The sequence below is a fragment of the Neopelma chrysocephalum genome, unplaced genomic scaffold, assembly GCF_003984885.1.
Source record: "Neopelma chrysocephalum unplaced genomic scaffold, ASM398488v2 Primary Assembly neopelma1_96887, whole genome shotgun sequence".
NCBI lineage: Eukaryota > Metazoa > Chordata > Aves > Passeriformes > Pipridae > Neopelma > Neopelma chrysocephalum.
The window spans coordinates 174,211-189,004 of record NW_020925530.1 but is presented as its reverse complement, the minus strand read 5'-3'; the positions used below and the strand labels follow the sequence as shown (position 1 = coordinate 189,004).

The 14,794-nt window shown below is 41.7% G+C and overlaps 1 protein-coding gene across 2 annotated transcripts in view; it reads right to left on the bottom strand.

The window, feature by feature from the left end:
- Positions 1–300: 300 nt before the first annotated feature.
- Positions 301–14,794, bottom strand: part of LOC113960786 (mothers against decapentaplegic homolog 2-like) — a 53,320-nt gene continuing 38,826 nt past the window's right edge. Inside the window, exons 6-10 of one of the 2 annotated variants that reach the window (XM_027670539.1) lie at positions 14,262–14,315; positions 12,986–13,198; positions 11,071–11,208; positions 10,770–10,914; positions 301–542 (exon numbers count right to left, since the gene is read on the bottom strand). In XM_027670539.1, the coding sequence (XP_027526340.1) occupies positions 419–542; positions 10,770–10,914; positions 11,071–11,208; positions 12,986–13,198; positions 14,262–14,315 (674 nt within the window). In that variant the 3' untranslated portion in view covers positions 301–418. The remainder of the gene's footprint in view (positions 543–10,769; positions 10,915–11,070; positions 11,209–12,985; positions 13,199–14,261; positions 14,316–14,794) is intronic. The other variant, XM_027670540.1, reaches the window with a different exon arrangement.

Sequence of the window (14,794 nt, the reverse complement as noted above, 5' to 3'; positions counted from 1 at the left end):
AAACAACTATTTATGGGAACTAAAATGTAGAACAGCACAATACTGTGATATTTGAGATCATGATACATGTACATTTACTTAGTTATTCATGTTATTGATAAACTATTAGGACACTCAATTATATACCCAATAAAAACACCATTAAGAGTCTTGAGAACAGTTCCATCTTCTTTCTGAAGAAGGCATTTCTATACACTAAATTTTCATCTAGTATCAGAGTACAGGAAACAGAATCTACAAGGTGCTTTAATTGATGAGACCTCAAGTGCTGTTTTTCTTTTTTTTTCTTTTTACAAAACATTTTTGGATGGTGAACAGTTCATGGGGACCACACACAAGTACTATGACAGATGAACTGTTATATTAAGTCTGTTGATTGGACTCGATGTTTAGCCCACTGGTAACAGAGGAAGGAGTTTTACGACATGCTGGAGCAGCGTACTGAAGGGGAGCCCATCTGAGTTAATACTTTGTCCAACCATTGTAGAGGTCCATTCAGATGAAGTTCAATCCAGCAAGGAGTGCTTGTTACTGTTTGCCGCCTAGAAAATAAAGAATAGGGAAGTCAGAAAGCAACTTTAGCTGCCATAAAGTTCTTCATCATACGATCAAATCTGTTTCCATCTATATCTCATATACAGTAAGATAAAAATCCACAACCATTACCGTAACTGTTACTAAACTTTTTTCAGACAGTCTTTGAAGAAAAAACTCCCCAAAATCTCCAAAACACTCCACATCTGTAAAACATATCAATAATTACATGCTTGTCCATAATATGTTGAGAATATTCCTCTCTGGAGAATAAGAACTGCAGCCTTTGCTTCAAGTATCACACCAAGAGCCTTACTTCTAAAAAGAAATTCAAAAGATTGTCCAACCAATGTGGTGTTCCCGTCACAGATAGCTGCGTGCAGCTGCATTGCAACCTTCAAAGAGTCTGCATGCATAAATGGGTTTGAATTTTGTAGACAACTACTGAGAAATACAGAATAGAAACCCTTGACTCTGCACTATTGGCATGGTCAAACAGCACAATGCTACAATCATAAGGTCTGGCTTTTTTTGGAGCAAATGGTAAGATAAATGTATAAGGAAACTGACAGATATTGTCAGAAACACTATGTCAAAACACAGTGTGTGTTTATACTGTGCTAACTGATGCTATCTCAAAGGAACACTAAACTTTATCTCCGATTTTCTGTAATCTTACACTTCTACATGTGTTTTGTACTGTAACATCCTCACACAAACAACTGAAGTAAAAATTTTGTTTCCTTTGTCTGCTATATAAATTTGCCTATAATTTTTCACAATAGAAGCCCTTAATGAAACACCATATAGCAAGTCTCACTAAAGCTGAAGGGTTGATAATCAAAAAAGCTTCATTCACTCTCCTATATATCCTTGTTTTAGAGACCTGTTATTCAAAAACTTTCATTCTCATCTCCAAAGTAAAAAAATCAGTATTGGACATACTCTGCCTGAGAAATCCTGTTATTTCGCTGTACCCACTCCACTGTTGTTAAGCCAGTTTTTCCTAGTAATTCTAGCTTAGCCAAAGCACAAAGGCATTAAGATTCAAAGGCAGCAGATTAGTCAGACACACCCACCCCTTCATTTTTACTGTTGGCACTACAACCCTTTGCTTTAAGGAAATCTGTTTATATAAACAGAGGAACTGAAAAGGCAGAAAGATTAAGCCAGTGAGAAGATTAAAGTTGTCTGTGGTTTCACATTTTCTAGGAGAAGCAAGCAGCTGGGGTCTGTGCACTCTTAGCACTCTAAAAAACATTGTTATCTTAGACCCAAATGCCTATGCCAAAACAAAGTGATCCAATAGAAGAACAATCTAAACCACAGGAAATATAATTCCATTTAGTCTAGAATCCTTTCAGTTCATTAATTCCAACACTGTTAACTCTCCTACAACGTGTTCCATAACACACTTCCTCAGAATTTTATAACTGGTTCAGTTCAATGACCTTGGCTTTGCACTACCACTGGCAGAAGTTAATAAAAAAGTGACAGTCACTAACGGCTGTTTCAAAGCTAAAACTCAGCCTCTTCTACCCACAGATTTCCAGTTCACATATCACTGTTTGCTGTAATTACCTCTACTGAACTCTCTTCAGAAGATGATCCTAGACCTGGATAGTTCCTGTGATAATGTGAACACTTGACTTCTGATCTGAAGTCAACATGTGTTGAGCAAAAAGCTGTAAACTATTTTATCTACCAAGCCTATAAGTTTATAAATAAAATGTACCACCTTGACATACCTGTGCGTTTACGCACATACACATAAAATTTAAGTAATGCTTTGGCTTTGCCCAAACCTGTTCTATGAGAAACCTTTTTGACATAATGATGAAGCACAGAAGTTCTAACAAGAATGATGGATTTTACAGTGCTTCCTGGTCTATTTTGACAATTTAGACTACATTCATTTAAATTCAAGGTTGTGTTTGCAGGAGCAACCTCTTCTTGCTTTAATCACAACTGCAGCATAACTTACAAGTTTTGTGCATCAATAATTTATTAGGATCATCTTAAACAGAAATGCAAATAAACTAGTTCAGCATTATGCCAGTAATCAGTTCCTGTGCTCTTCTGGCAGTGCTTGCACTGCAGCTTTTCCAATCCTATGGACTTCTAACAACCAACATTCTCCCTCCTTAGAAACAACTTTACCAAAAGGCTCCCCACTGTTTTAATTTGGCACTTACACTCCATTCACTACAAGTTGTCTCCATATAATCTGACTGATTAAGCCTCTCTTCTGTTCTGATTTGAATGTTGTATTTAATTATGCGTATACATATTTCTTTTGAGTCAAATCCAATAATTCTTTAAACTTGAGCCAGATTTTTTCTTGTGTACCTTTTGCTAACAAAGAGGTACCAATTTATTCCATTATTTAAATTTCTCATTTAATCTAATTACACTTTTACAAAATTGGCTTCATTTAGCTGAGAAGCCTTCCCCACATACTGATGCTGCTATTTACATGTATATATTTCAAGAGCAGATAAAAGAAACAACCCCCCGGGATTCACAGTGGAACCTACACACAATTATTCAACTTCAGAAATTATATGGATTTTTAAAAAATCATTATGTATTGCAATAGGGTATTGATATGTCAAACTTCATTCTTTTAGTGGACAATTTCTAGAGAAGTTTAAGGGATTTGTTTAAATAGAGAATACAATTGGAATCTATTAAAAAAGCAGATAAAAGGCTATTTTTTCCACTCAAAAAATTGTTTTTAGCAGTTTTACTACATAAACACAGTCATCTTACTCCTGCAAAGTTTTTTCCATTACAATTCCCAAAATATTTGCCATCCCTTATATGTATGTTCTCCAGCTGTTTGATTCTGCAGAATGCACTCCAAATGACTCCAATTCTTTCTGTCAGATACTATCAACTGCATCCCGCACCACAACCTAATGAACTCATTATACTCCACACAGAACAGAACAGAGACCAAAATGACTGTACATCTAACAAACAGCAAATAATCTCACAGCACAAACTGTGAAACTTCTAGATGTTGTTAGTGATTTTGCCATAATAAGCAAGCCAGCAAGCAGGACCAAGAAAGGAAACAGAACTTTGGCAACATTCCTTGGTCAACAGCTGACTGCAATACTAAAATCAGTTTCTGCTCTTTATAACTTTGAAGCTCCATAGTTAATGGGAAGAAAAAGGAAAATATGGGTTCAACTTGTGGGGAACATGTTTTAGGGATCCTGGACGAGGCATCCTGGGAGATGTAGTCCCCAAAATATACTCTAATACACATGGGCAGTGGCAAGTCCCATGGAGGTTGGCTAAGAGAATCACATGTTGTTTTGAAGTGCATATAAAAGGTGCTGTTCGCTTCCAAAAAATGGATTTGGTTGTTGGGAATCCAACCAACCGGGTCGTGTGATTTATTTATTATATTAATAAAGCCACATCTGGTGCCCGCAACATGAGGCATTCCCTGAAACAGGGATAATCAGACTGCCTTGCAGCAAGAAAGATTGCGGTTGAGTTCGCACTAGCTTGTTCTAAAACTCAGGAACACATTCCGGAAAAAAGCCAGACATCGATAAAAGTGTTGAAATTTCAGCGCAGAACATGGTTGGAGGACGCACTACTGAACAGAGCTCAAAAAAATTGAAGGTGCACGTGCGAGGAGAAGCGAGGCAGAGAACGCAAGCCAAAAGCGGCAGGAAACGAAACCGGCGAAAGTTGAAAGCGGTGGAGACCGAAAGCGCCGAAAGTCGAAGTGGCAAAAATCAAAAGCGACGAGAACTGAAAGCAGCGAGAAAACACACGCGAGAGGAAAGCAGCGAAGAAAACAGGTAAAGAAAGCATGGGGAATTTGGTTTCCTGGGACATAGAAAGGGATGCAGAAGCAATGTGTCTCTTGCTAAGACAATATCCCACTGAGATCACATGCGCAGAAATAACAGAACTCTTGCCACGGATAAAAATCATTGCGCCAGGACTGCTGCTCGTAGAAGCTCTAAATATAAACACCTGGCAAAAAATTGGCAGGACTATGAGAAAAAGATCTATGTTAGGCAATACAGAAGCCTCTAAATGCCTTCCTGCCTGGACGCAAGTCATGGACGCTCTGCAGATCGCTCAAAAAAAAGCAGAACCCCCCCAGAGACCCTAACACACATTTTCCTGCACCCCCCACCCATGCTGCTAGGCGCAGACATTCCCCAGACACCAGGAACAGACACGGGGGTGGGGGAGAACCACGTGCGACCCAGGAGGACCTAACAATGGACTTGGGTTGGGTTTCACGTGGGCAGGAGCGAGGGGGAGCAATGTAAGCTGTGGTGAGGGTCCCGGTTTTGGTGTGCACGTGAGCTGCGGAGAAAGGGCAGGAATTTTAAATCGCAAATCCAGTACACAAGGGCGGTTTGAAGGTTCCTGCTGCGGCATGGGGGAGGGGAACCCAGACAACTCACCCCCTCTTGTTGCTGATGACTCGTGGCCACGTGGCAAAAGAAATGTGACCTAGGTGCAGCCATCTTGCACGCGAAATGGACCAGAACTTGAGCCGTGTCTTCTGACTCCGCATCCATCTTGTCCCGACCGCGTGAGCGGGGGGGGTGCCTTCCCATTACAGTGGCCATCTTCTGGCATGCCACTGCCGGGAGCCGAGTATGTTGGAGCCGCAGATAGTGAGGCATCAGAGGATGCTGAGGAGGAATCGGCGGTGGTTCCTCCAGGCGAGAGCGAGAGTACAGGCGCAGGGGTGTCGGTTAACCAGTGGGAAAAATGCCATGAGGACACAATGCAGACGGGAGACTGGAAAGTTATTAATGCATGCCCAGTAATATACCGGTCGCGCCAAAACCCTCAGTTCCAAAGCTTGCCCTATGAGGTGACCAAGGAATTGAGGCAAATTGTTAAAGAAAGTGGTGTTTCCTCGTCTCATACATTCTCGTATTTGGAGACATTGAGTACCACATATGTATTTACACCTCATGATTGGAAGACGCTGTTGAAGATGGTTTTAACTACAACTCAGTACAGCATCTGGTTAACAGACTATCAGGAGAATTGCGCAGCGTGTGCAAATGACCCAGGGGGTTCACAGGTAGGCATGACTTGCAATCATTTGGCAGGAGAGGGGGCTTACACGGTAGCTGATTCCCAGACAGGTTACCCCCGGGAGATATATGAGGTGATAGCAAAAATGGCTTTAAGGGCAATAAGAAAGCTCCCCAGCACAGACAGGGATAGCAACTTGTCCTTCACAAAGGTCCTTCAGGGATCAAATGAATCTTTCTCCCAGTTCCTCAATTGGCTACAGGCGACTTTAAACAGGCAAATAGAACATGAAGATGCTAGAGAGATGCTTTTTAGGCAGCTTGCTTATGAGAATTCAAACCCAGATTGTAAGCGAGCTTTGCAGACTATCCCTAAAAGGGAAACCTGTACAATAGCCGAAATGGTCCGAGCGTGTCAGGGTGTCGGATCAGTTGAACATCACACAGCCTCTCTAGCTACAGCCTTAAGCGCCCAGCTGAGATTACAGGACGGGGCAAGAGGGAGAGGCAGATGCTACCGATGTGGCTCTGCTGATCATTTTTATAAGGACTGCCCCAAATAACCCCCCTCGGCAGTATGCCAAAAATGTCAGCATGGGAAGCGGGGGTCTAATGAAGGTTGAGGTCGAGTTGACTTGACCTGAGGAGAAACCCTTCCCATCATGGAAACTGCAGACGGGGTGCAAAGCCACGCACCCTGGTTCAGCAAATAAATACGGCTCAAGAAAACAGGTTAGCAATTTGCTCACCGCCACCTCAGGCAGCGCTGGGCTAGACCTGGCCTCCAGAGAGCCAGTAACTTTAACATCTACCACCGTAGTGTTGATCCCCATAGGGGTTTGGGGACCTTTAGGCCCAGGAGTCCATGCCCTTCTAATAGGACGATCGTCAACCACCAGGATGGGTTTGTTTGTCTTACCCGGAGTGATTGACTCTGACTTTCACAGCGAGATACAAATCATGGCATGGACTTCAGTGCCTCCCTGTTACATACCTGAGGGACAACGGCTTGCCCAGTTAATCCCCTTTTACAGCATGTCACCGGCTGGGGAGGGGGAAAGGGGTTCGGGGGCTTTTGGGAGCACAGGTGAGCCTCAAATATTCTGGGCAAAAACCATTTCTGTGGCACAACTAATGATGACTTGTCAGATACATGGACGCAGATTCAAAGGCTTGGTGGACACAGGAGCAGATGTTACAATTGTTAAAGACACTGACTGGCCAGCTGACTGGCCCACTGTTTTTCCTGCTTCGACTATCCAGGGGGTTGGAGGCATGCAGAGGCCTAGGCATAATGCACAAATACGCACAGTGTTGGGGTCAGAGGGGCAGGTTGCCAAGATAGATCCCTTTGTTGCTCCTATTCCATGCACTTTGTGGGGAAGAGATGTGCTAGGCCAATTTGGCACTGTCATGCAAATTGCAACTGGAGATGCTCAAAATTTTCAGTGAGGGCCATTGACCAGCCGTTCCAAGGACAAATTAAGTTGACATGGAAAACTCATGACCCTATATGGATGAATCAATGGCCCATGAAAAGGGAACAGCTTGCTCACCTAAGAGATCTAGTCCAAGAGCAACTAGATGCAGGACATATAGTGCCAACCTCCAGTCTGTGGAACACTCCGGTGTTCTGCATACCAAAGAAAAGTGGCAAGTAGCAGATGCTGCATGACCTAAGAGCAGTTAACTCAGTGATAGAACCTATGGGGGCATTACAATCGGGACTTCCCTCACCTGCTATACTTCCAGCAGGATGGCCTTTAATGGTAATTGATTTAAAGGACTGTTTTTTCACCATTTTTCTACACCCTGACGATGCGCCACAATTTGCTTTCTCCATCCCCGCTTTGAACCACGCACAGCCCATGCAGAGATACCACTGGGTTGTTTTGCCTCAGGGGATGAGAAATAGCCCAATGATTTGTCAGACTGTTCTGGCAAAGGCTATCCACCCTGTCAGAAAGCTTCACCCCTCAGCAATTATTTACCATTACATGGATGACATCTTGGTCGCCACGGCCAAAGAGACTGAGTTGCAAACTGTTATAACTGCTCTTACTTAATGCTGTCCAAGAAGCAGGGTTGCAGGTCACTCCAGAGAAGATCCAACGATCTCAACCCTGGACCTACCTTGGATGGAGGATCACGCAGCAGGAGATCTCACCCCAGCCACTGACAATTAAGGTAAAGAACACTTTAACCTTAAATGATTTGCAGAAACTTTTAGGAGCCATCAACTGGTTAAGGTCTATCTTAGGCTTGACCACAGAGGAACTGCACCCCGTATTTGAGCTGCTGAAAGGTGATCCCGACTTGACATCTAGTCGGTCCCTGACCACAGAGGCAAAGCAGGCATTAAAGACATGTTCTCAGGCAATCGAGAGCAGACAAGGCAGAAGGAGAAATCCTGAACTTCACACCTGCCTTGCACTTGTTCCTAGCAGGTTCCAGCCATTTGCAGTTTTGTTTCAGTGGGACCAGGCTGAATCGGATCCACTGAGGGTCCTGGAGTGGCTGTTTCTGCCCCAGTCACCACCAAAGACTGTGCGGACAATTGATGAAATGTTTGTCAAGCTTGTCATTAAGGGCAGAGGACGTCTACAGGAGTTGGATGGACAGGATTCTGTGACCATCTACATCCCAGCAACGAAGGACAACCTCGACTGGGTACTGGCTGAAGATGCTGGATTCCGGGCAGCCTTGGCAGGCTATGACGGTGACATTTCTACTCACTATCCTAAGTACAGACTTTGGGCAGATATGGGTAACCTACCCTTAAAAGTCACACGCAGATGTCAACACCAGACAGTAAAAGGCCTCACAGTTTTTACTGATGCATCATGACGGTCCAAAAAGGCTGCAGTGACGTGGGTAAACCCTGCTACAGGACAGTGGGAAAAGGAGGTACAGACCATAAGCCATGGTTCGGTACAGGTCCTAGAACTCGCAGCTATTCGCATTGCCTTTGAACTGTTTTCTGATCAGCCAATTAACATTGTTACTGATTCATGTTATGCAGCAGGTTTGGTTTCACGTCTCGAGGCTTCCTTCCTTTGAGATGTTGCTAACCCACACTTACTCGCTGAAATACGTACTGTATGGGTTCTTGTTAACCACAGAAGGTTTGAATTCTACATAATGCATGTTAGGTCACACACAGAAATGCCGGGGCCTGTAGTAGAAGGGAACCAAAGGGCTGATGCAGCAGCTATGTTCACTACAGTGCCTAGGACAATTGAGCAAGCTAAATTGTCTCATTCCTTTTTCCACCAGAATGCACATTCTCTGAAGAGACAATTTCAAATCACCCTCAATCAGGCTTGAGACATGGTCATGTCATGTCCAGACTGCCAACAAATTACTCCATGCCATCCCAGGAAGGAGTTAACCCCAGGGGACTAATAGCTAATGAGGTATGGCAGACAGATATCACACACATACCAGAGTTTGGTCGGCTAAAATATGTTCATGTTGCAGTCGACACGCATTCCAGATACATAACTGCCACTGCACACACTGGGGAAAAGGCAAGGGATGTCATAAGGCTTAACTGCTTTGCAACACTAGGGATCCCAAAAAAGATCAAAACTGACAACGGCCTGGCATACATTTCAGCGAAGGTCAGGGCTTTCCTGACAGACTGGGGAATCTCTCATTCCACGGGCGTGCCACGCTCACCCACAGGACAGGTCATGGTGGAGAGGGCGCACTGTGCCCTAGAGGACATGCTCAAAAGACAGGGAGGGGGGGGTTCATCTGTGGCCCGTGGGAGCATCTGTGGGGGGCAACATGTGTCATAAATTTTTTGGGTTGTGACAGTGCAGAGAAAAGCGGGTGTGGGAGACGGCACAGATCTCAGGCGTTTTCCTCTCCCAAACCACCGGTCATGATAAAAGACCTAATATCAGGGCAATGGATGGGACCGGTAGACCTCGTGACATGGGGAAGGGGGTGTGCGTGTATATCTACAGGTAAAGAACTAAAATGGATTCCCTCCAGGTGTGTCAAACCCTACATAGGTACACCTTCACAGCAGCAGTAAGAACCAGAGTGATAATTGAAGAAACTGCAGACAGAGACGCACAACTGATGTTTATTACTGAAAATGACCAATGTGGCAAAAATACAGAATCTTATTAAAAGCAATAAGTGTGCATGTGAAGAAAGAGAGTGGCAGCCGCCGGTGTGAGTGTGTATGAGTGAATGAAAGAGAATTGTGTGAGTGTACAAGCACTTTAAACACTAAGCCTTAAAAAGGTAACATTACCTCAGCCACACGGTCACATTAGAAGAATTCAGTTCATGACATTTACCCCCCAATAAACCCTGTTGTTGAAGTAAAGTTGAATTTTCCCTGTTCTACACAAACCCTTAGACAAATAAAGGTTCCCAGTTACATAAGTACCACCCAGTTTTATAAACAACCCTCAGAAAAATAAAGTTGATGCTTCTACCAATTACATGCAAACCCTTAGAAAAGTAAAATCAATGTTCTACCCAGTTATGCCAAAACCCTCAAGTTAATAAAGTTGTTGTTCATCCTAGTTAGAGAAGTTTCACACAGTTACATAAAAAACCCTCAGATCAATAAAGTTGTTGTTTATCCCAGTTACACACAAACCCTTAAGAAAATAAAGGTTCAAGTTTATATCAAGCAAATTCAAAAGGTTAGAGATAAAAGTTCAAATAAGTAGGTTTGTTGAAGAACCAAGGTAAAGCAGTGAGCTGGGTCACTGTGATACAATGGTAATTGTTAAAGGTTTTACAAGGTTTAAAAATGTACTGTTCTGTTATTTGCACTGTTCTATGATTTGTCTTAATAATAAAGCCGGGGGAGATGTGGGGAACGTGTTTTAGGGATGCTGGATGAGGCATCCTGGGAGATGTAGTCCCCAAAATATACTCTAATACACATGGGCAGTGGCAAGTCCCATGGCGGTTGGCTAAGAGAATCACGTGTTGTTTTGAAGTGCATATAAAAGGTGCTGTTCGCTTCCAATAAACAGATTTGGTTGTTGGGAATCCAATCAACCAGGTCGTGTGGTTTATTTATTATATTAATAAAGTCACACAACTTGCAGACAGCATATCTACAATAGCAGTAAGAAGCCTGTAGTTACAACTTTCAAACCAGACAGAAATAGTGCATTAGTGAAAGAAGAAAAATTAACTCTAAAATTAAAAGCAAAAGTTTCTTACCTGTATTCAGCTCCCCATCCTTTAACAAAACTCATTCTTATGGTACACATTCTAGTAAGCTGATAAACTGCTTCAAAACCCTGATTCACAGATTGAGCCAGAAGAGCAGCAAATTCTTGGTTATTAAAGATTTTTAGATTGCATCCTATAAAGAAAAAAAGTCCAAAGAGTACAATCAATGAATACTTGTGTTTACTACACAGAAGCCCAAAACTATGAAGAAACTATGAAAAGGAAAGCAAATGTCCAGTGAATACATTCACTGAATATTTTCCCATGAGACCTTTGGTAGGCTACTAACCTGGTGGAATTTTGCACACAGTTGCAGGATGCCAGCCATATCTTTGATTACAATTGGGGCTCTGAACAAAAATCGCACTATCGCTTAAGCACTCAGCAAAAACTTCTCCACCAATGTAATAGAGACGTACTCCCCTTCCTGTAGCAGAATTCAAAGGAACTCTAGTTATTACATGACCCAAGCAGATTAACAAACGAGAGTATTTTGTTTCAGAGAAGGCCAAGGTTTTTCTTTCTTTACAACAGAAACCAATTATCTACAGGACCACAAAGCTGGGCTGACACCTGTAGCAGGAGCAGAACACAATTAACTTGCATTTTTCTCCCATGAACACACCATATTTGAAGGAGAAGCAGAATAATTTTTGGTCAAGAGTGAGATAGAATTTTCTAGCCATGTAGTGGCTTGTAACCAAATCCAAGTTAGAAAGCAGTGTTCACCACCAAATAACTTTTTCACTTAAAGAAATACCAAAATTGAAAAAAAAAGATTAGATTCAACAGAATTAAAACTTGTGCTAGTATTAAAGAATTGTATGTGAAGCAGCACAGGCCACTATGACAAAAAAGGAAAACACAGTGTACCACTTCGACACTCTCTGCTTACATGCACCCACACTATTTCATAACCCACTGCATACCCCTTCTCTGTACTACTTTAACAAAACCAACAAGACTTCATTTAGCCCTATTACAAAAAAATGCCCATAAGAAACCCTATTGTTCGCTTTTAAATTGTGATTTTGTTCTCTCTCATTAAGTGGAAAAAAACTGTATGGGTTATTTCTAGCAGAATATAAGTAATGTACAATTGATCTCTCAAAGAAAACTACTTATAATTAACAGGTTCTTTAAAGGCCGTAGTTTCTATTCCCCTTTTTCTTTAAAACAATTTTTCAAACAAAATGTGAGCTGCTCTATTAAAAAAAGTGAGAGCTCCTTACATTTTTTCTTTCCCTCATCATTGATCATTTTGATTAGTCAGCACAGGCATAGCCTGAGCTTCTGCACATCTAAAATTTTATTACACAAGCATTTGGATTTGGCATAGAAGGGATCAGAAAGTTCTACTAAAGAGGTTGAAATTTTTACCAAAAATAAAAACAAAAAAACTTGATGAATGTTGCTAAATAAAAGAATCCAGAAAAAAAAAGGTAGTTTATTGAAGAACCTAAAGCCAAGACACTGCATTGTGGAAAACAATATTCTTTACTAACCATTACAAAGAAAATCTTAATCATGTCAAAACAGCATGTTATCTGGACTGCAGCTTTTCCCATTTCAGAAAAGCATTCATGTACTACCAATGTCCATTCTGTGTTTCATAAATTAGAATAAACCAAGCAACATGCTAATATTTTTTAATTAAAGCTTAAATTTCAATTATAAGCAGCTCTGAATATAAATGCTACCTAGGGCAGAGCAGTCCAACAGGGAGCCTGAAAGCCAAAAACCTGCCCTTTGGGATACTTTGGTATATCATCTTTTTCCAGAAGGCAGAGAACAGCATTGTGAGCAACAGAAATCCCATACAGTTGAGTGGCTTCTTCCTGTGCCGCTTGCAGCCTGACAGCTGTGTGACTGCTGCTGCCACCAGCTTAGTGACTACTGATAGAGGAAAGGGAGCTCCTTTCAGCTCTAGCCATCACTACATCTCTTCCCAATTGCAACAGGCTGTGGTAACAGAAGCTATATTTCTCCCTAATTTCAGAAGCAGCAACCTCTCTGTCTTTCCACTTCTGTCCTTAGCAAGAGAGACCAAGTTCTCCTTGGCAAGCTCTGAGAGAGAAGTTCTATGGCTGGCTGCACAATGGCAAAAGGAACCCAACACACAGATCTGTCCATCCTACCTGGATCATTCCAGATAATTTAATGTTTAAAATGAAATTAAATATTTAAAGATCAGAGATCTTTACCTATATGTCGCCTTGTCATTTCCACTGTAGCATTTCTGTTTACATTGGAAAGCAAACCTAGACAAAATCGTTCTGAATTGGAAGGATCTGTAAAGCCATCTACAGTCAGGGAAGGCTGGGATGCATGGAAGGTTTCTCCCACTCTTTGATTCAATTCATAATATGCTATTGAACACCAAAATGCAGGCTCCGAGTAAGTAACTGGTTGCAAGTCTAAAAAAAATATTAAAAAACAAGCTTAATACAGAATTTGAGGCTGAAAATAAATCTATCTGCCCTGCTATTTGTCTCTCCCAGAAATGACAGAGGTAGTCTCCTCAAATCATATTTTGCTTGCTGTCATTTTTATCTACCCCAGTAAACAGAATGGAATTCAATCTTTCACACAAGGGAAGGACAGGAAGAAGGGGTGATCTAATCTGACCACAGCTCATTTAGTTCAGTACTTGTATTTTGCTCGGCAAAATGATTAAGCTACTGCTGCTGTGAGTGCCAGATGTTGAGATATTTCTGTTGCTTTTCTATAACTTGCAAACATTTTGGCAATGTTAAAGAAAAGATTAAACCATCAAACACTGAACCACATAAAGGAAAAAATATTAATATGAAAATGATGTTTCCTTGTATTACATTAGATCTTATACTCTCTTTATCTAAAAGCAGTTCTAAACTCCTTTTACTTTCCCCTATGAGAGCTCAGTATCTTCCCTGTGCATCTTCAGCTTTTCCTGAGCTGCTTCCCCTTTTTACCTACCCTAATAACTTAATGTTGTGAACAGCATTTTTCTGTCACCATTCCTTAAACAAACCCAGGGGAATCCGATCTTCCTGAGGCATTTATACAAATACACAGCAATGGCACCCAATCAAAGCAGGTGGGCAACTAATGAGGGAGCAATGACTGTGTTGCGGTTACAGGTCAAACAGTACATGAGAAGAGCAGCAGAACACATATACAAGGGAGTCAGCAAGTCTGGGCAGCACTATGGATTGGCTAACATCCTTTAAAGTATTTATTTTATAAATGCTAGTCCTGCACACACAACCATATTATTCTTTCTCTTTGCTAGGAACTTAACAGTTACAGAAATAGAGTAGTAGTTAACAAGTTATTAACCCAGCCCTATTATGTTCATCATCAGCAAGCCAACCAAATAGTCTCCTCCTAATACAGTTCTTAATTTTTTTAAGTACATTTTCATTTTTAATGTTATATATATAGAGAGAGAGAGAGTCATCACACATAGAGAAATAATTAAAAGTATTTCCAGCTTACCCAGGCTATGATTAACTGGAGAAAGAGTACTAGGAGACAGCTCTGCTGGAGATCCTGTTGAAGCAATACAGATTATTTCAGATAGGTAGGTATAACCATTATCTAGATATAGTTTTACACTGAAATTCTTTGGAATAAGAAACCTCAGAAATCCTAACACCACTTTTCCAGCATATCACACACTTATTGTGAATTAAGACTGCATTTAATTTTCCAGACTCATGGGAACCTACCCCTCCTCATAAAGACTCAGTTAACGTCTTAGTGTTGTATTTGGCAGAGCTTTCACTTCATGCACACTCTGTGAACATAACTTTATTTATGCACTTGTCATAGAATCATAGAATGGCTTGGGTTGGAAGACACCTTAAAGATCATCTGGTTCCAACCCCCCTGCCATGGGCAGGGACACCTTCCACTAGACCAGGTTGCTCAAAGCCCCATCCAACCTGGCATTGAACACTTCCAGGGATGGGGCAGCCACAGCTTCTCTGGGCAACCTGTGTCAGTGCCTCGCCACCCTCACAGGAAAG